Genomic DNA, 22137 nt, shown 5'->3' with positions numbered 1-22137 from the left:
AATGTTGTATTTAAAATTGCATATGTGTCAGGTGTGGTATGGTTCTTGCCTTGTAACCCCAGCACTTTGGGTGGCTGAGGCAGGAGAATCGCTTAAGGCCAGAAGTTTGAGACCTGTCTGGCTGGGCAACATGGCAAAACCCCACCATATCTACTATAAAAGAAAAGAAAAAAGAAAATGAAAGAGAGAGAGGGAAGGAGGGAGGGAGGAAGGAAGACAGGAAGGCAGGAAGGGAGGAAGAGAGGAAGGAAGGAAAATAGCAGGGCATTGTGGTACATCTATAGTCCCAGCTACTCCAGAGGCTGTGGTGGTAGGATCATCTGAGGTCAGGAGTTGGAGGTGCCATAGAGCTATGATCATGCCACTACACTATAGCATGGGTGACAGAACAAGATCTCGTATCTTAAAAAAAAAAAAAAAAAAAAAAAGGAGGCACCTGTGGCTCAAAGGAGTAGGGCGCCAGCCCCATATGCCAGAGGGGAGTGGGAGTGGGAGCCCCAGCCAAAAACTGCAAAAAAAAAAAAGCATATGAAATATAATTCCAACTTCATTAATATATACATTATGAAAAAAATAAGACAGGAAGCACTGTTAATTTTATATATCTGAGTTGTGGGATTTGGGGCATTTTCTTATTTTCATGTATTTTCCCAGTTGTCTCACAATGAGCATGTTTATTTTTATGAAAGGTGAAGCTTTTTTTTTAAGTTACTATGGATAATACTTTTGACACTGAACAGAAAACATAGATTAGTTCCTTTTCAGATAAAAATGTATGCATTAGCCAGTAAAAGTAAAAATGAAAATCTAAAAAATGTAATAAATACAATGAGCACAGACTTTTTTATAGGTGGGGTTTTCAATGCATATTTTCAAGTGTGTTGGAATATATTAAGTACATTATTCATTTGTTTTCTAATTCACATATATAAATTAACCAATCTTGAAAAGCTCCTTGGTTCTGTGAATTATTGATGTTGTCACCTGCTACAGACTTAATTCCAAGAAAAATATACGAATCACTACATCACAAGCACAAATCCTTTTGACACAAATTTAATTTCTGTAGCAACAATAATATATTGACTTGGCTTTATATTTCTATTTTATGACATTTATTAACAGTAGAGATAAAAGAAATCTATCATTTTTCTCTATTATAAATGTAAATGATATCACATCATCTTGAGAAAGTTAAAGTATATACCATACACTAGATAATCCCTTAATGTAAATGACAACACTAAGCCAAAATGCAAGAAACAAAACATAACACTTATGATTTTTCAAGCAAGACCTAGTCTCTCATAATCCTAATTTTTTCCTACTACACAGTATAATGATGTTACTAACATGTGTAAGACACATTAAATACAAAGAGGACCTTAGAGGCCAGTAACCAAAAGAATGGCAAGTAAGCAAATAATCAAAATGCAAGATAATGGGATAAGCACCACAACAAGGTAGTCAACAGTAATTGGAAGAAAAGGCTCTATCTGCTAATTACATATGCTTAAATGGATGCTAATTAACATGCAAAAGCAATATCTAAGCCTAAAGTCACATAAATTTTTAGCCACGATTTAGGAAAAACTTGTGATATAGAATTTGTTTTTCTTATAGAGTGAGAGATTCCTAAAATATTCATGCAACAAATATTTATTAAATATTAAATATCACAGTGTCCTTGACAAGGGATATACAAGTGAATACAAGAAAGATTTTCACCTAAAGGAACTTACCTTCCACTGGGAAACATACAATAAACACTTTACACAGGATGTTAGAAGATGACTGCTCTGATAAAAATGAAAAGTATTTTGCAATACTTTGGGGTAAAACTGGAGACCATATCCTAAGTGAAGTGGAATATCTAAAGAATGGAAAAACAAACACCACATGCACTCACTATTAAATTAGAACTAACCGATGAGCACACATGTAAAAAGGAGAAAAGTAAAACTCAGTGGAAATCCAGCCAGGTAGAGCAGAGATGAAGCAGGAGGAGAGGATGGGTGAACAGGTACTGGGTGGCAGGCAGACATATAATCCTGACTCAAGCATGGCAAGAGCAATGGAACCAAAATCATGTGTACTCTCATAATATTTTGAAATTGAAAAAAAAAAAAAAAAGACAGTGAGCTATGATGATTCTACTGCACTCCAGCCTAGGCAATAGCGCAAACTCTAAAAAGCAAAAAACAAAAACATAAAAGACAAATAACTGGTTCAGCCTCCATAGAAAGAAGTATGAAGATTCATCAAAGAATCAATAGTAAATTCTACCATTTGACCCTGCCATCCCTCTACTAGGCATTTACTGAAATAAAAAAAAAAAAAAAAGACATTTTAACACAGTGACATTTGTACTCGAATATTCATAGCAGTTCAGTTCAGAATCACCGATGTGTGGAAACGACCCAGTGTCCATCAGCACATGAACAGATTAATAAACTGTGGTATATGTATACTATAGAATACTATCAAGCCATAAAAAAAGATGGAGATTTTGCACTCTTTGTAACAATTTGGATGGATTTGGAGCACATTCTCCTAAATATCACAAGATAGGAAAAGCAAGCATCACATGTACTCAATACCAGTTTGAAAATTGGAGATTAACAATCACACACATGAGAGAAAATCCCGAATTCATGAAGGGGGTAAGGGGTTCAATAGCTTCCCACCCAGTGGGTACAATGCATGGATATATAACACACCCTGCAGGACACAGCTACAACTCTGACTTTAAGCTTTCAAAATGTGTAAATTACATAACCTAATGGTTTATACCTTCACATTAATCTGAAATTTTAAAAAAGCCGTAGCTCAAGCAGCTAAGGTGCCAGCCACATACACCAGAGCTGGCGGACTGAATCCAGCCCGGGCCTGCCAAACAACAGTGATAACTACAACCAAAAAAAAAAAAAAAAATAGCCAGGCACTGTGGTGGGTGCCTGTTGTACCAGCTTCTTGGGAGGCTGAGGCAAGAGAATCGCTTAAGCCCAGGAGTTGGAGGTTGTTGTGAGCTGTGATGCCACAGCACTCTACCCAGAGCAACAGCTTAAGGCTCTGTCTCAAAAAAAAAAAAAAAAGTAAGGGAAGGAAGGAAAGAAGGAAGGGAAAGAATAAAGAAAAGAAAGAAAAAAGTAGTTAGGCCAAGAAGGGCTTGAGATGCAGGGCAGAAGGGTTTGCAAGTTGCAATTTTAAATATGGGAAACTGGGGTAGTCATAGGCCTCATGGAGAAAACGATATTTGAGCAAAAAGCAGTAAGCTGGCTAAAAAGGCATCTATGAAAATGGGGCAAATGTTTCTGACAGAATGGAAAGCCAGAACAAAGCTGTCAGGAGAAGTGTGTCTGATGTTCAAGAAACAAGGAAGGCCATTTGGTCCCAACAACACAAAATGAAGTTGGTGGGAAGGAAGAGGCAGCAGAGTGGTCCCAATCATTCAACATTTTAAGGACGTGGGCTTTATTCTAAATAATCACAAATATGCTGTAAGTAAAAAAGCATTCTAAAACAATCAACTTATGCAGTAAATTATAGTCAAATCAGCACATTATACAAGGTATCTGGGGAAGGGAGAGGTATGTCTTCAAGTAATTATTTACTTCAGGGATCTTTAAGTGGCTTGTCTAGTTATGTGGCCAGAAGGTATTAGAAATACTTCCCAAAACACTGTAAAGCCAATAAAAGTATTGGCTCCAAACAAAGTCAGGCATTTTTAGAGAAAAGAAGGTGAGGGGGGGGGGAAACCTTACTTATAGCTGTTTAAAAATAACCCTGAAGACCCATCAGAAGTCTGATCATCAGCCTAAGGGGTCTGCCTCAGAGGTCTGAACAAAGATAGTATGGTGCTCCACAGACACACATACCTGAGCCCCAGCCACAGGGACCCTCACCAGCACCCACATCACTCCTCCAACTCCTGTGATCAAAGGAGTTCTTCTTCCTGCACTGCTAATCTCCAGGTTACTGTAGTCTCTCTAAGTTGCCCTTTCCCTTCCGATACTTTTGTAAGTGATTGCCACATTAAACTGACCTACCGTGGTTTCTATTTCTTGTCTGCTCCTTGACTGCAACACTCCTCTGGGATCTTCTCTCTCAATTCCTGTGTTCACATGGCTGAAGTTATCCTACCTGTCCTCCCAATCACCTTTCAAATCCCACCGGCTTCAGGAAGATTCTCAACCTATGACCAAGGGCTTATGTGTAATCTGGAATTGCAGGGCTCTAGACTCGCCTGTGTGAAAGTCAAAGCAATAAAAGTCACACTCTGCAGAGATACCAAAGCCTATTGGGAAGCAAAATGGCACCATACAGCCCCACAGAGAGAGAGAATGAGAGAACCTGCCAGTTTTCAGTTCTTGGTTTCAGTCCCTCATGAGGGCCAGCTACACTTACTGTTCTTGAGTCCAGGAACTACCCATGTGTCATTACAATTTCTTCTTTCAGACTTTAACTATTCTATGAAGATCTATTCCTTTAAGCTAAATGGGCCTGACTGAGGCAGTACCCAAGACTGCAAAAGGGGTCCCTTGGTAGCCATTCAATATAGCCCACTTTATCATCATTACTACCACCACTTACTGGGCACTTCACAAGTACTAATACACCCAACAATCCTATCAATTAGCTTTTATCCTCCTTCCTATTAGAGATCAGAACAGTGAGTGGCAAGGCAGGGAGTTGCCAGAGTTGAAGGGTACCCAGGCTGGGAATGGAACCTTGGTCATTCTGACCCCAAAACCCAGGCACATTATCCTTCCCATCCCTCAATCTCTAGTACTATTATGGGACAGCCTCTATTATCAAATCTAGAGAGAAATACATACAGAGGAAATAAAGCCATTTCTGAATTATGTATAGGACAAAGAAATTGAAAAATGAAATCTTAACAAGAAAGATGAGTATAATTCCAAATGGATGATGACTATGTGGTAACAACAACATTGACTACAAAATCACACCTTAAAACTGCAGAGAAATGAGGATGGATAGGGGTAAGGGGATTGGAATTTTTGTAAACTGTCTAACACTAACACATGGCTTGCTAGGGAATTTCCATCTTTGTTTTTTTGTTGTTGTTGTTTTGTTTGTTTTGAGACAGAGCCTCAAGCTGTCGCCCTGGGTAGAGTAGCATGGCATCACAGCTCACAGCAACCTCCAACTCCTAGGCTCAAGTGATTCTCCTGCCTCCATCTCCCAAGTAGCTGGGACTACAGGCTCCCACAACAACACTCAGCTATTTTTTGGTTGCAGCCGTCACTGTTGTTTGGCGGGCCGGGCTGGATCAAACCCACCAGCTCAGGTGTATTTTGCGCCTTAGCCGCTTGAGCTACAGGCGCTGAGCCCCACCTTTGTTTTTTTAAAAGCTGTTTCCAAGCATATAACAGAAATGTAATAAATAGTTGTTTATATTTCTTTTCAGAGACAGTTGGACTCCCTGGGCTCATGTGACACTCTTGCTGCAACCTCTTCTGTAGTTATGTCTGTAGGCATGCACCACCACGACCAGCTTTGAACAGTCTCTTATTTCTCATTTATAAACTTTTTAAGCTGTCATACATACCACAAGCCTTTAAACCATGCCCTCCCAATTCAGACTAAAATATAAGCTAAAACTATTCACATTCCTACAAGCCACTCAAAAAATTTCCAGTCAGAAATGAATTACACAATAGCTAATTAAAGAAAATTAATTGATAAAGTTTGAACTTCTTTTAAATAACTGAATGGCCACTAAGTTTTCTTGCATAATTTGATTACTACCCTCTAAATTGGTTTACACTTAAAGAGTTAAAAGATGATTACACATTTACAAAATTAACACTTAAAAAAAACAGAGAAAAAGAACACAATTCCAACTTTTACATGCAGCTCCAGTACTATATACAAAATGTGGGCTACATTTTACATTTCTTTTAAAAATATTTATCAAGCTGAATGTAGTCACTGACCATCTAAGCTGGCAAGCTAGTAGGATAAGGCCGGGATAGAAAGACCTATAAAACATGGCACCTGCCCTGCAAGAGTTTATAATCCAAAAGGTTCTAAAGAAAAAAATTAATGAGCTGAGTCATCTATTTTCCCTATTTGGTTATTCCAAAAATAATATAACATCAGTAATTATTCCTGCCAGAGCTAAACATAGTGAAAAACATGTGTTCCTCACCTTAAATGCTTTTCTTTGCACATGTCATCCAAAAGAATTTGGGGAATTTTGTCAGGGTCCTACATTGGGGGCAGGGTCCTTCAAGACCTGTGGAAACGGTGCATTGACTGGGAAAAATCAAAGTATAAGCAGCGGGAGATAAAGGGACTGAACACACAGAATAGAGTTTTAAAGAGTGGGCAACAGTGGTCCACTGCTAGCTTGTGGGGCTTCAGGAAGTGGCCCTGAGTGCTTGTTCCACCCAGCTTTTACTGAAGGCTATTTTCTTATTTAGCCAAGGGGGTAAGCTGAGGAAGGGAACAAAAATGTCAGTAGTTTCTATGAACACAATAATTAAGAAAATGCCATGAAGGCTATGTTAACCAGTTCAGTGAAAATATTTCAGACTGTATATGGAACCAGCACATTGTACCTCATGATTGCATTATTGTACACAGCTATGATTTAATAAAAAAAAAAGAAAAAGAAATTTTATACATATGAAGAATAAAAAAAAAAAAGAGTTTGAGGTTTCTGTGAGCTATGATGCCACAGCACTCTATCAAGGGTGACAAAGTAAGACTCTGTCCCAAAAAAAAAAAAAAAGAAAGAAAGAAAAAAATAAAAAAGAGCATAATCATTTCTGTAACTTATTATTACATACAGGAGTAACATTTTTATTACTGTCATTACAGCATTATACTATGTTATTATTACCACACGAGACATTATAATAGTTATCATTATTACCATATATATGCTATTCATCAAGGATCCAAGTTACACAGCCACCCAAACTAAAAATGTTCTCAGGAATATATCTCGTCTATAATCTGGGAGTCACCTGTACTTATGTGTTAACCTTCATTACAACACAGTGTATCATCCCATCTAACCTGTAATATAGCTCCTATTGTTCCCACTTCCCAGATGAAAAAAAAACAAAAAAAAAGGAATTCTTCAAGGTCACACAACATCGAACAGTGGAAACCAGGATTTAAGCCTAGATTAGTTATATCCACAGGTTGAGCTCTTAAAGATCCTGCAACATGGTCTCCCTGCTTTCCCCATACCAGAGTAAATGCCAGATTGTATCCACTTGCACTGTAATAAGTATAAAGGGGATTCAAATATTTACTGAATAAATGAAAACAACTAATTCGTGGAAAGTAGCTAAAAGGGAAGGAAGCAGAGCATAATATTCAGAGGGACAAAGGGTCCAGGGAAAGCTGAAAGGAGGGTTGTTTGGTTTTCCTTCTGCTTTTACTCTTACAATGAAAACATTTAAGCATTCTTGTAGGACAAGCCTGTAGAATGGAACATTCCTGATGGAATGGGGCTGGGTCAGGAACAGAGGTGAAGGGATTAACCTTGAACAGGAAAACAGATACTCCTCTGTAGATATTGGAGGAGAAGAATGAAGAATGGCTACAGAGACATAATTACATCAAGTTCCAGCAAAATGGCCTTTATTTTCTCTCAGAAGGTTTAAAAGTGAATGCTGAAAGTCAGAGGTAGCCATCTCTGAAGATCTATTAAGTGAATGCTGTGGTATGTTCTTGTGTGGTGAAAAAAGTGTCATCATTACTTCTGTGAGAAGGACTGAAACAGAGACCTTAACTGGTGGTCTGGGATAAAAGGGAGACTTAGGCAATTTCACGTTATACTCTTCCACTGTTGGGCTTTTTAAGAGATGCAAGTAGTACTTTTTGAATTTAAAGAACTATTTACAACAAAAAAAAATCAGGACCATAGATGAGGTAAAGAAAGTAATAAAGGTTTAGCATAAATGTTGAGAGAAATTAAAAAGGAGGTAACCAATGTGCTAGTTAAAAGTCAGGACTCTAGAGTCAGACAGTCTGTGTTCAAATCCACCCTGCCCTATTCCCAGCTGTGGCACCTCAGGAAAATTCCCTAACCTCTCTGTCTCAGTTCGATCATGTGCACAAGTAGGAGAGTACCTACTTCAAAGCAATGTGTGAGGAATAAGTGATTAAAATAGTGCCTAGCCCCCTGTATTAGTAGGAGCTGAATGAATGTAGTTATTGAGATGATGATTTTGTAGCAGTACTGGGAACAGAGACACCTGCTGTCTATGGCATCAGTTCAGACAGCTGAGAAAGGCTTCCACCAGGGTGCAGCAGTCAGGGAAGCCACAGAGAAACCTGCCAGCTTGCCGGAGATTTGGAAAGCTGAGACAATCAGACAAGGAGGGCAAAGATTCTATTATTTATTTATATTCTACCTTATGTGAGGTTTGAGGCGGCGAGGCACGTGAAAGCATCTGGGCTCAAAGGGAGCTCCGGGTTTACTTTTGTGCAGTGTGAGTTTAGGACAGAGCAAATGTTGGCAGAAAAAGAGAAACTAGAAGACTAGATGAAATAGAAAGGAAGAGAAAATGTCCAAGAAGGACATCTCTTGTTATGTGACCCACTTCAAGAAGGACAGCGTCCCTGGACACAACCCCAGTGTCCAAAAGGAGGGAAGCAATGGGATGGAGGAAGTAGAAGAAAAAAGGTCAAAATGTTGTCACCACCTGAGAATTTAACACTATAGTGATGGGATCTCCCCTACTTCAGAGTCTCAAAAAGAAAGCTATTGTAATACTACCTGTCACATATTAACTGCTAGTCACTATGCCTAAGCTATTGTAGCTTAACTAATCCTCCCAACAATCTAAAAGCTTAGACATTCATTATTTCTATTTTATAGGTAGGAAAAAGGAGGCACATCGGTTGATTAATTTGCCCGGGGATATTCTGCCCTATTTGGATCCAGCCCAACCCTTTTTCATCACTGCTGGGAGGCAGGGTTCTTAAGCCACATTGCCATGCCCAAGTTCTCCAGTGAACCAGATGTGTCTCTGGTAATCTTTACATGGCCTTGTCCACCCCTACTGGGATCCTTTATAAAAAGAAATGAACACTTAGGGCATATCAATAACATTTAAACAGATTAATCATGAATAGATTAATGAACCAAGCAGTATAAGGTTACAAGAGTAATTTGCATAGATTTTCAATTAGCCAAGCATTCAGATTCCTCCTGTAAATAGGAGTCTACACACATGTATACCAGGCACCACAAAGAAAGTAACTTCAAAAAACTTACATACACATGCATGAACAGCAGATTCAAGATATCGTAAGATGTATCAGTAAGAGCAAAATAATGCCCTCAGAAAAGCAAACTTAGAATATGGTTTTAATTGACCATCACCTTTTATAAAGAAATGAAACTGCCATATTAAATCTCTGAATGCAGATTATACGCATTCCATTTCTCCTGTTCATTTCTCAGGCTGTCAAATTTTTCATTAAAAAAAGAATTGTAATTGTCATTATGAAACGAATTCTAGCAAAGGTTTTAATAAACAAAAAGTTTAATTCTATAGTAAAGTCCATAATTAACGTCACCAATTTTCAAATCTTTTAAAAACTTAATGTTACAAAGTTTTGTCTTCCAATGCCCAAATAAATAGTGGGAAAATGCAGCAATTATGGGATACAATCTTCACATCCTGGAAAGATACTTCATAATAAAATTAACCAAATAAATGCAATATTATGGATCTCACAATTAATCCATGTATCTTACCAAAGGTTTCAAGAATTGCTACACCATTAAATCCTTGGACAGAGGTATGATACTCTGAGCAGGTTTTTGTCCTCTTTAATTTGTGAAGGTCTGACTTGGACCTCAGCTACTTCACTATATCCCTAGTCCCTCATACACTAAATGCCCTTATGTGACACATTAAATTCTAGTCAACCCCCCTTTCATTCCAGTAATTAAGATCTGCCATAATAACCCAAGGTGGAAAGGTTAGAAAGCTATTGGGTATTAATTCCATTCACAGATTTACTTTTAGCAAAAGAGACATACATAAATTGGGACCCTAAAACACATATACAATCAAAATTGAAATCAAAAGAAAAAAAAACCTATAAACTTTCTCCTCAAGGAAATGAAGAGCAAAGAAAAATAAAAAATGGGAAGGAAAAAAATGGGCATGTCAATGGAATTTGATATTTCATTTCTTAAACTTACTGGTAAGAATTTGATGTTCTATGGCTCTTTTGTATGATAAATACATGAGTTTCTTGTTTAGCCAAGCAAAGCATCAGAAGTGTTTTGAAGCATACTGTATACATCCTTCACTAATGATAAATACCAGTGACTACTTCTATCTCATCACCAGACAAAGGACTAAGGTGGAAAACCTATGCCTGGATCAAGGACTCTTCTAACTTCTTAATTTATCTCTAAATTCCTATCAATATGTTCTGCAGGGTGTTTCTAAAACTCTCCATTTCCCTATGACTTTTTAAATGTTGTATTTGTTCAAGAGCATCTTAAACATTAGAAGCGAAGTAAGCATATTCTGGACAGTCTGAATGACTTACTTTAAAACTAAGTTCCACACTTGGATTTGTATTTATGACAAGCATGGTACCCGAAGAGGAGCAAGCAACAACATAAAACAGGTTTTCACAAGCTCCTTTGCTTAGGGAAAATTTGGTTCCAAAAGCTTGTTTATAATTCCAAAACCACACTATTCAGGAAACCATGTACCCACAGCTACAAAAAGTTAAATGTCAAGAGAAAGTTGGTAATACTGCTTTTGACTCTTTCTCCTTTTTGGCTTAAGAATTTCATGCCATTTACTAAAAAATGTTTTCATTCGGGTGCTTTATATTCAGGTTTATAACAGTTCACTTTTTCACCCACAGGCTCAAATTAAGACCCTCTAAAAAAGATAGTGGTGCTCAATGACAGGCCTCTACCAACAGCATGGGACCTAGATTCATTGTCTATACTTATCTTCCTCAGCCTCTGCAATTCCATTTTCATCTAAGAATCAAGTTGACAGAAATAAAAACAGCAAAACATACACATATTTTTCTACTATTAAATCCAATAATGAAGACTTAATTTCAGCAAAACATCATAATCAATCACATTAAATTAATGTTGTTGTTAATTTGAATGTTATTTGCTTTATAGTTTTATTTTGGATTTGATATGCAAATCTGTTTTAGTTTTATAGTTCTTAAAGAGCCATAAGCATAAAGACTCATACTTAGTTTTATATTTGCAAATATTGTATATTAGTAAAATTATTTTTTTTGTCGTTCAAGTCCATACCAGAGTATCACGATTAATTTTTTTCCGAAGTTTGAGGCTGTCACCTTTGCAGACTTCTTGTAAGTTTCATTTATATACAAGTTTCATAGTTCTATGAGCCTTATTTTACAAATAAAGAACACACCCTTCAGAAAGCTTCAGAAAACTGCTCTGACCATTCAGCCATCAGATTAGAACTCTGCATCAACCCAAATGTCAGCCCGTATGGCTGGATAAGAACTGAAAATAGGGGCGGCGCCTGTGGCTCAAGGAGTAGGGTGCCGGTCCCATATGCCAGAGGTGGTGGGTTCAAACCCAGCCCTGGCCAAGAAAAAAAAAAGAACTGAAAATAGAATGCCTCTGCCTCTACTGCACCATGAGGAAAAAACTTGGCTCAATTAAGATATTTCCAGTATAAGAAAGTTATTCAAATATCCAGTGTACATTCCAGTGCCCTAAAATAGAAACAAAATTGTGTACTGCTATTACTACTAATGATAATAACAACAAAACCAACAATCCTATAAATATTTACATAGAAGTAACAACGAGCCAGTTATTATTCTAGGACCATAACAAATTAACTTTTGATTTTCACAACATTCTTATTTTACACATGAGGAAAGGGAGGCACACAGATGAGTCAAATAACTGCATGGTTCATAGTTTTTAAGTGATGTCACTGTGATTCAAACTCTGAGAGTGGTACAAAACACTGCTCAGGTTATTCATAATGACTCATCTACAAAAAATTGCAAGATAGGATATTAGAGGGCCTGCTGAAGAATACAATCTACGGCAAACGTTTCCAAACAGTTTTTACGAAGTAGCTAGTGAATGTTTAAACACTAAAACACATTTAAACTCTTAGATTCTCCCCTATGTTCATAATGACTAATTTGCTATTTGAAAAAATTACTCCCAGTGGTAAGGTATTTCAATGCCATCCTGCTGCTATTGAGAGAAAAGTTACCTTTGTAGAGCCTGTTCAAAGAAAGTCCATGCTTTGATCCTTAATATCCCATGAAGTAAAAGGTTATGTTTAATCTATATTTTATAGATGTAAAAGTCAAATTAGTTTCTGGTATAAACAAGCAAGAGTGTGAAGGTAAGCATATTCTTCAGCATTCATCTGATTCCTAGTTGAGAGAATACTACGTGCTGAGTTAAAGACAATTACATCAGAGTAATTCCTAGCAGTTTTTTCTCATATTATTCTGCAAGCATAAACAAGTTATACACATGTTAATTTACATTCTACATAAAAAGCCAATTTTAAATCCAATTTATAAGGTAATAAATATATAAAGATTCTAGGACACAGCAATAAAGTTATGCCATAAAGTAGAGTTAATTCAAGACAACACAAGACAACGATAATAAAAGCATGACAAATTTTAGTATTCCACCAACTACACAAAGGTGTTTCAGGTAACATCTGTTCAGAAGCAATTGCTACAAGATAGACTAGATGAGATGCAAGGTTTCACAGTGTAATAAATGTATGTCAGTTTGCTTGCTTCATAATTAAAGACATGAGTCTTTGAAAAAAGCAATTAAGCCTTGCTCTAAATCTGAGATAATCATCCCAATCCCCACCCCTTTTCACCCTCAAAGATCTACAGCGGTCCAGGAGTATTAAATACCTAATATCTTATCTACTTTCAGCAGCTAAATGTAGGGCCCTCCCCCCCAAAAAAGGCACTTGATATATATTGTTTCCTTTGAGAAATGTTTTTTTTAATGATCTTCTTAAAAAAAATTTTCTGTTTCATTAGGAGGGATAGAAAGAAAAGTAAGTCTGGGAAAATTCAGAGCAATTTCTTTTTTTTTTTTTTTTTTATTGTTGGGGATTCATTGAGGGTACAATAAGCCAGTTACACTGATTGCAATTGTTAGGCAAAGTCCCTCCTGCAATCATGTCTTGCCCCCATAAAGTGTGACACACATCAAGGCCCCACCCCCCTCCCTCCTTCCCTCTTTCTGTTCCCCCCCCATAACCTTAATTGTCATTAATTGTCCTCATATCAAAATTGAGTACATAGGATTCATGTTTCTCCATTCTTGTGACGCTTTACTAAGAATAATGTCTTCCACGTCCATCCAGGTTAATACAAAGGATGTAAAGTCTCCATTTTTTTTAATGGCTGAATAGTATTCCATGGTATACATATACCACAGCTTGTTAATCCATTCCTGGGTTGGTGGGCATTTAGGCTGTTTCCACATTTTGGCGATTGTAAATTGAGCTGCCATAAACAGTCTAGTACAAGTGTCCTTATGATAAAAGGATTTTTTTCCTTCTGGATAGATGCCCAGCAATGGGATTGCAGGATCAAATGGGAGGTCTAGCTTGAGTGTTTTGAGGTTTCTCCATACTTCCTTCCAGAAAGGTTGTACTAGTTTGCAGTCCCACCAGCAGTGTAAAAGTGTTCCCTTCTCCCCACATCCACGCCAGCATCTGCAGTTTTGAGATTTTGTGATGTGGGCCATTCTCACTGGGGTTAGATGATATCTCAGGGTTGTTTTGATTTGCATTTCTCTAATATATAGAGATGATGAACATTTTTTCATGTGTTTCTTAGCCATTCATCTGTCATCTTTAGAGAAAGTTCTATTCAGGTCTCTTGCCCATTGATATATGGGATTGTTGGCTTTTTTCATGTGGATTAATTTGAGTTCTCTATAGAGCCTAGTTATCAAGCTTTTGTCTGATTAAAAATATGCAAATATCCTTTCCCATTGTGTAGGTTGTCTCTTTGCTTTGGTTATTGTCTCCTTAGCTGTACAAAAGCTTTTCAGTTTAATGAAGTCCCATTTGTTTATTTTTGTTGTTGTTGCAATTGCCATGGCAGTCTTCTTCATGAAGTCTTCCCCCGGGCCAATATCTTCCAGTGTTTTTCCTATGCTTTCCTTGAGGATTTTTATTGTTTCATGCCTTAAATTTAAGTCCTTTACCTATCTTGAATCAATTTTTGTGAGTGGGGAAAGGTGTGGGTCCAGTTTCAGTCTTTTACATGTAGACATCCAGTTCTCCCAACACCATTTATTGAATAGGGAGTCTTTCCCCCAAGGTATGTTCTTGTTTGGTTTATCAAAGATTAGGTGGTTGTAAGATGTTAGTTTCATTTCTTGGTTTTCAATTCGATTCTAAGTGTCTATGTCTCTGTTTTTGTGCCAGTACCATGCTGTCTTGAGCACTATGGCTTTGTAGTACAGACTAAAATCTGGTATGCTGATGCCCCCAGCTTTATTTTTATTACTAAGAACTGCCTTAGCTATACGGGGTTTTTTCCGGTTCCATACAAAATGCAGAATCATTTTTTCCAAATCTTGAAAGTACAATGTAGGTACTTTGATAGGAATGGCATTGAATAGGTAGATTGCTTTGGGAAGTATAGACATTTTAACAATGTTGATTCTTCCCATCCATGAGCATGGTATGTTCTTCCATTTATTAATATCCTCTGCTATTTCCTTTCTGAGGATTTCATAGTTTTCTTTATAGAGGTCCTTCACCTCCTTCGTTAGGTATATTCCTAGGTATTTCAATTTTCTTTGAAACTATGGTGAAGGGAGTTGTGTCCTTAATTAGCTTCTCATCTTGACTGTTATTGGTGTATACAAAGGCTACTGACTTGTGGACATTGATTTTATATCCTGAAACATGACTGTATTTTTTGATGACTTCTAGGAGTCTTGTGGTTGAGTCTTTGGGGTTCTCTAAGTATAAGATCATGTCATCAGCAAAGAGGGAGAGTTTGACCTCCTCTGCTCCCATTTGGATTCCCTTTATTTCCTTGTCTTGCCTAATTGTATTGGCTAGAACTTCCAGCACTATGTTGAATAGTAAAGGTGACAGAGGACAACCTTGTCTGGTTCCAGTTCTAAGAGGAAAAGCTTTGAGTTTTACTCCATTCAGTAAAATATTGGCTGTGGGTTTGTCATAGATAGCTTCAATCAGTTTTAGAAATGTGCCACCTATGCCTAGACTCTTCAGTGTTCTAATTAGAAAAGGATGCTGGATTTTATCAAATGCTTTTTCTGCATCTATTAAGAGTATCATGTGATCTTTATTTTTGCCTCTGTTAATATGGTGGACAACGTTTATGGACTTGCGTGTGTTAAACCAGCCTTGCATCCCTGGGATGAACAGAGCAATTTCTTAGAAGAGCAGCCTGGAAAAAAATGATTTCACCTTCTTCTAAAAGTTATAATGTCTGATGTGTTAAGTAGAATTTTAACATGAATAAAACTCCAGTGCCTAAAGCTTTCAACTAAGAGCACCGTCTCAATTCTTAACTGTTTGACTCAATAAAGGAACAAGTTAAAAAAAAAAAATAAAGAACATACAAATATCACCTCTCTTCCTTCTTTCTCATCTTTCTCTGCAACTATAAAAATGAAAGAGCAGATGAAAGAGGAAGGTTCTGGTTGTAATCCCAGTTGTTAATTGTTGGTTGTAAATTGATTATTTTGTATCCGTCCAAATTACAAACCTTCCAAAATAATGTGATACCACCAAGGAGAGATTTAAATGAATCTGATCTCCTCTAACCTTTCAACATGATCAACCTCACAGCTATACTAGCTTAGTTTGCTGTAGCAGCTATAACAAATTGCCACAAATTTGGTGGCTTAAAACAATAGAAATCCAGTCTCACTCCTAGAGGCCAGAAGTCCCAAATCAGTTTCAATGGGTGGAAATCTAGGTGTGGGCTAGGCTGCTTTCCCTCTGGAGGTTCTACAAGAGAACCATTGCTGAACTCTTCCAGCTTCTGATGGCTGCATCACTAATCCCTGCCTCTATAGTCACATCACCCTCTTCTTTTCTGTAGTCAAATAAGGATACATGAGTTTGCATTTGGGGCCCAGCTTGATAATCCAGAATAATCTCCCCATTTTAAAATCTTTAACCTAATCACACTTTTTTTTTTTTTTTTTTTTTTTTTTTACCAATACGGTAACATTCACAGGTTCTAGAGATTAGAGTGACTACCTTTTGGAGCAGCAGTTCTCCACCTGTGGGTCACAACTCACAGGAACTGTATTAAAGGGCCACAGCATTAGGAAGGTTGAGAACCACTGTTTTGGAGGATCCTTATTCAGCCTAAACACCTGTCTCCAAATAAACCCAATGCAATAAGGCAAGCATGCACTAGTATCATCAAGTCTACTCTACTTTCAACTCTACTCAAGTTCCTACTACCTGTACAATTTAAAAAAAAAAAAAATTTCTCCATCCTTATAACTCTTCTCTTATCACAACCTGCCTATAATGAGGAAATCACTAATTCTATATTCATTAAAGGCATCACTAATTATTGCTAATGGTTCCTGGGTGAGAAAAGAAGCAATAAAATTAAAACTCCCAAGAAGTAATAAAGACTAAAACTCTCTACGGGAGAGTAATTCAGGAGAGTGATTAAGGATGTATGCTCTGGAGCAAGCTTAGCTACACACAAAACCCAGCCTCAACAAATGATAGCTGTGTAACCTTAGACAGCTTAATCTCCGTATACCTGTTTCCTCATATGGCAGATAATCCTTGGACAATAATATGGTGTTGTAAATACTGATATTTAAAAAACACCTAGAACAGTGCTTGGCTTGCTCATAAAGGTCAACTGTTATTACTAACAATATCCACACACAGTAGCTATTGTGATGAACAAGATGAAAAATCTCTCACAACCAAAACAAAGTACTGCAATGACATGGTTAAAAATAATTAACTATCAGATGCATGATTTACACTGAAGTCTATGAGAATGTTTAAAGGCTATTCCTAATTCAAAAGAATGCCTCCACCAACTCTGACCACCAATTTACAGACCCCCTTGCAAAGGACTGACCCATATCCTAGAGATGGAGATTTCTCCCAAAAGCCACATGCCCTACTCAGTCTGGATCTAGAAGCCACCACCAGTTGCACTGTTTGTTGCTAAGAGCAATGGAAAGGAGGCATCACTGAAAATCTTTCACAATGAATAGGGCAACTATTCTGTTCTAGACGAAATAGGACCCAGGTCTAGGTATTGTGAGTGTGACCTAAGCAGGTTCCAAGTTTAAAAATCTCACTGAATTCTATGTTATCTTCACAAAGTTTCCACCCAGGTCCTCTCAGCCCATCCAGCTGTATTCCATTCCACAGTTGCTATTCCCAGCATCTCAACATTCAATGTTTACTATATTTTCTACTGAAACCAAGTTGGTTAGTTCACAAACAACCCAAAAATAGTTGATTCACAGTACAGCCAAAGTATCATGCAATCACAATCGATTAATTTCTACTATTTACATTTATCTATGGGGAGAGGTTCTGTGCTACAAGATTTTTAATGCAATTCACAAATGACTGAAAGGCCAAAAAAATACATTCAGTAGAAAATAACGATTTGTCCATCTGCTTTATTAGGGCTCAAAGTAAAACAGCCTTTCAGTGGGTTCCAAGCTCCTGCTTCCTTAAACTACAAGAGAAGTGACCACTTTACCACTCTACTATCAGCTTGAAACTTTCTAAACGCATACGAAACACTGAACATCTAAATTATTCCTACCCCTGTTATATCAACAACCTACATTACTTGTTTTAGTCTAAAGTAGCTGCCCCAAGCTCAGAAAATGACTGGATGACCCTAAGAGATTTAGGCTAACATTACTTCACCCCAATCAAGAAAATGAAAAGAACTGACTTGACATCTGGCACTACAGTAGACTGAATTACAGAATAATCACTTGTTGAAGCACTATTGGGATCCTCAGTGGTCTTAAAAAATCACTCTCCACGCCAAAAACAAGAGTTACTAATGTGGGACCAGTATGTAGACCAAGAAGAGCCTCATAAGGCAGCTTGCAGATTGGGATACTGAGTCTTAGTCCAGGAACACAGAGAAAGCTGAGCCTGGAACTCCAGCCCCTCCTAAGAAACCAGCTCTAAAGGGAGATTTCAAATCAACAGCACATCCAGGCACAAATTATCTCCAGAGAAAAAGCATCCCCAGTTTAGGTCTCCCAGAATCCTGTAGATTAAGATAAAGCAACAAGGGTGGCGCCTGTGGCTCAGTCGGTAAGGCGCCAGCCCCATGTACCCAGGGTGGCGGGTTCAAACCCGGCCCCGGCCAATCTGCAACCAAAAAATAGCCGGGCGTTGTGGCGGGCGCCTGTAGTCTCAGCTACTTGGGAGGCTGAGGCAAGAGAATCGCGTAAGCCCAGGAGTTGGAGGTTGCTGTGAGCTGTGTGAGGCCACGGCACTCTACCGAGGGCCATAAAGTGAGACTCTGTCTCTACAAAAAAAAAAGATAAAGCAACGATTACAAAGATTAACAAGCACAGTGAAGAGAATCTGAGTCAATGTTGACAGTCCAAAAGCTGCACATACCAGAACTGTCAAATAAAGAATAAGAACAGGCTGAACACAGCAGCTCACACCTGTAATCTCAATATTTTGGGAGGCAAAGGCATGAAGATTGCTTGAGGCCAAGAGTTCAAGACTAGCCTCGGCAAAACAGCAAGACCCTAACTCTATCGATTTTTTTAATTAGCCAGGCATGGCAGCATGCACCTTTAGTCCTAGCTACTTGGAAGGCTAAGGCAGGAGGATTGAGTGTAATTAGAGATTACAGTGAGCTATGATCAAGCCACTACACTCCCTAGGCAAAAAAGCAAGACCTTGTCTCAAAAAATAATAATCATAGCCACATAGGAAACATCAAAAGAAAAATGATTAAGAAACAAGGGCCTACCCAAAGAATGTCCAGGTAGATCTGAAGCAAGCAGAACTTACTAAAATAAAAAATAACCGCTAAAATCAAATATTCAGAAAAAGTTAAATAGCAGATTAGATACAGCTGATGACAGAAGGAGTAAAGTGGAAGATATATGTAAAGAAATTACCATGTAAGCAAGAATCTAAATTATTTTCAAAGATTACCAAGAGTTCAAATTACTTCTAAAATAATTTCAAGTCATGATTCAAATGAGATTCACGACCCAAAACCACAGTATTTTACATATGTTTATTAGCTTTAGAGTTTAAAAGTAGTATTTTTCATGTCATTTCATCTTTACAATAAATCTTTTAATAAATTTCATGCAGAGGTGGTCAATACAGCATATGTAAGAATGAAATATAGCCCAGAGACTAAAAACTGAATCACCTGACATATCCTCAATGAAACTAAACCAAAATACTAATTTAGTTTAGGTCCTGTTTTCATGACCTCCCTGCTGAGAATGAGTCACAGAAAATCACAGCACAGGAGTTAAGATAAAATGGAATGAGATTATTAACCCAGAGAGTAGACTATAAAAGGAAGAAAAGTCATAACCCCCACGGATTCTTCTCACATTAGGAAGAATCTTTTATCGCCAAATTAACTCTATCCCATTCATTCTTCAAGTCTGTCAAGATAACAATCATCAAGTCCATATTTAATCCTTCTGCAAAAAGTCACTATTCCTATCCCCATTTTGATACTTAATTTATCCTTATTAATCCATGCTGTTCCTCATTTTCAGTATTCTGATACCAATCTCTCTTAGCTCTGCCCTCAGCTTTATTCAACAATTATTTTTAACTAAATGTTACACTTAGCAACTGATTTACCAACCAACATTCTCTTAATCTGTAAATCATAACCTAAATTCCTCATAATTTTACTTGTCCACAGAAGACAAGGTTGAGATATATATATATATATATATATACACACACACACACAAATACATACCTACATACATACAGGGTGGCCATAAAGTTCGTGTGCAATTTAAAATAGTGTGTAATTTAAAATTGTATACGAACAATATATATGGCTGCCCTGTGTATGTCACTTAAAAAATGTTTTTTCCATACTCGTAAATAAAAGGGAGGAATCCATACTAAATTTCAATTCTGCTGGACTCACGCCAAATATATCAACCTTCTATTTGACATATTTACACACACATATACAACTAATAAGGCAATCATTACTGCCTATTCTTTCATTTGATATTCAACAGGAAAGCTTAACAAGGTGCTAACCAGGACACTTTCCTTGAATGTTAAGGTAAGAAAAGCACACCAGAATAACAAGTTTCAAATATGCAGACTTCGTTCCAAGCTAAACACAACATTCTTTAGCAGTGACCACACAGCCCGCCAAGTTTTAAAATAAGCTGTTTCAACTTGGAAAAATACACTGACCCTAAAAGTTTCTTAAATTTTTTTTTAAAGTTCTTACCGAACCAGCACGTGGCTCATGTCTGTTAATTCTAGCACTCTGGGAGGCCAAGGTGGGAGGACTGGTTTAGGTCAGGAATTCGAGACCAGTCTTAGCCAGAGATAAACCCCTCTCCACTCAAACTAGAAAACTTAGAAATGGTGGTACCCGCCGACTGTAGTCCCAGCTACTGGTGAGGCTGAGGCAGGAGGTTCTCTTGGGCCCAAAAGATTGAGGTTGCAGTGAGCTAAGATAATGCCATCGCATGCTAGTTGGGGCGACAGAGCGAGACCCTGTCTCAAAAGAAAAATGTTCTTACGGGACTAAAGTATTAAGCAATAAAAAAATACTATCACCTAAAAGTTCACTTTGACAGGTCTTATACCCTCTTAACATTAGAGGGAGAAAGAGAAGTTCGACTTTAAAAATGCAATGTCCACCTAAATGACGTAAGCACATAAATTTGAACTGATTTTCACATCAGCCTTAAGAAATTTGGGGCAACACAAAAAATCGGTGCATTTGTTACAGGATCCAAATAGAATTGGACCCCGTCATTGTCAATCTATGATGATGGGCAGCTCTGGATATCCAGAACAAAATTTATCCCCCAGTACCTGCGGACCCACCCTCCGCAGTCAGGTCCTCAGAGGGGCAGGGGCCGCCCCACCACTGCACCAAGCGACACTTACAAACTTGGGGCGTTTCTCTCCTGGTTCCTCAGGGCCACTGCGCGGAGGAGGGTGGTGGGGACCCTTTCTGCGCGGCATCTTGCTTTCCCGGCAGCTGCGGAGCGAGGCGGCGGAAGGGTAAGGGGCCCCAACGGCGGAGCCTTCGACCGGGTGGTGCAGCCGCGGCCGGTGCCGCTCCATCTTTTCCTGCAGCTCTGGGGAACCGAAAGAAGGTGGCCACTCAGCAAACACAAGCTAGGCCCTCGGGGATTCGCAGCCGCTTTGCCTTCCCGGGTTCGCCGCCCACGGCTCTGCTCAACCCAGCCCAACCGCTGCAGCCTGAGGAGCAGCCAAGACATCCGAAAACTCCCGCCGCCCAGGCCGCCTCAGACCCGCCAATCGCGCGCCGCCAGGTCAATAATACGTCATGGACACGCCCCTTCCGGGTGTATCGAAATATGATTGGCTGTGCCGTCTGTCCTTCCCGGCACTCAAGCCCTCTGGCCGTCCAGGCAGCTGACCTTAAGCGCGCAGAGTAGGCTCAGCCTTGGAGAAGCGCGGGGAAGAAACCAGGAAGTCATTTTCCAGGGTTTATTTGAAAAACGGCTTCCGGCCAAACCGAAAAGCCGAACGTAATATCGACTACTAATCCTCTCTTTGCCTTTCTCGGGCGCCTCTGGGGCAATGGCCGCTGGGAAAAGTAGTTTTAGGAACTGTTCTTGAAGGAATGTTGGGCGGGAGGGAACAACATGGCCTATGACTCTCCAAAAGGAGTCTTCGTTGACGTATTTGCTGAGCTCCTGCTAAGTCTCAGCCCTAGGTGCCCTCTTAAGGGATACCAAAAGTAGCCCGCTACACCACACCGTGCAGGGTCTCGCGGTGTAATGTGGTTAACAACCCCTTACACAATTAACACGTGTTACAGCAGTTGTTTTTAAAAGTTGCTTAAGAACAAATTAGAGATAATAAATCTGAA

At 38.5% G+C, this 22137-nt stretch overlaps 1 protein-coding gene across 1 annotated transcript in view; it reads right to left on the bottom strand.

Annotated features, from left to right (window-relative positions):
• Positions 1-21441, bottom strand: part of DIAPH3 (diaphanous related formin 3) — a 578378-nt gene extending 556937 nt beyond the window's left edge. Inside the window, exon 1 of the mRNA XM_053563890.1 lies at positions 21183-21441. Coding sequence (XP_053419865.1) covers positions 21183-21362 — 180 coding nt within the window. The 5' untranslated portion in view covers positions 21363-21441. The remainder of the gene's footprint in view (positions 1-21182) is intronic.
• Between the last annotated feature and the right edge of the window lie 696 nt (positions 21442-22137).

Source organism: Nycticebus coucang, chromosome 15 (assembly GCF_027406575.1).
Source record: "Nycticebus coucang isolate mNycCou1 chromosome 15, mNycCou1.pri, whole genome shotgun sequence".
Taxonomy (NCBI): domain Eukaryota; kingdom Metazoa; phylum Chordata; class Mammalia; order Primates; family Lorisidae; genus Nycticebus; species Nycticebus coucang.
This window is presented reverse-complemented; position numbering and strand designations above follow the sequence as displayed.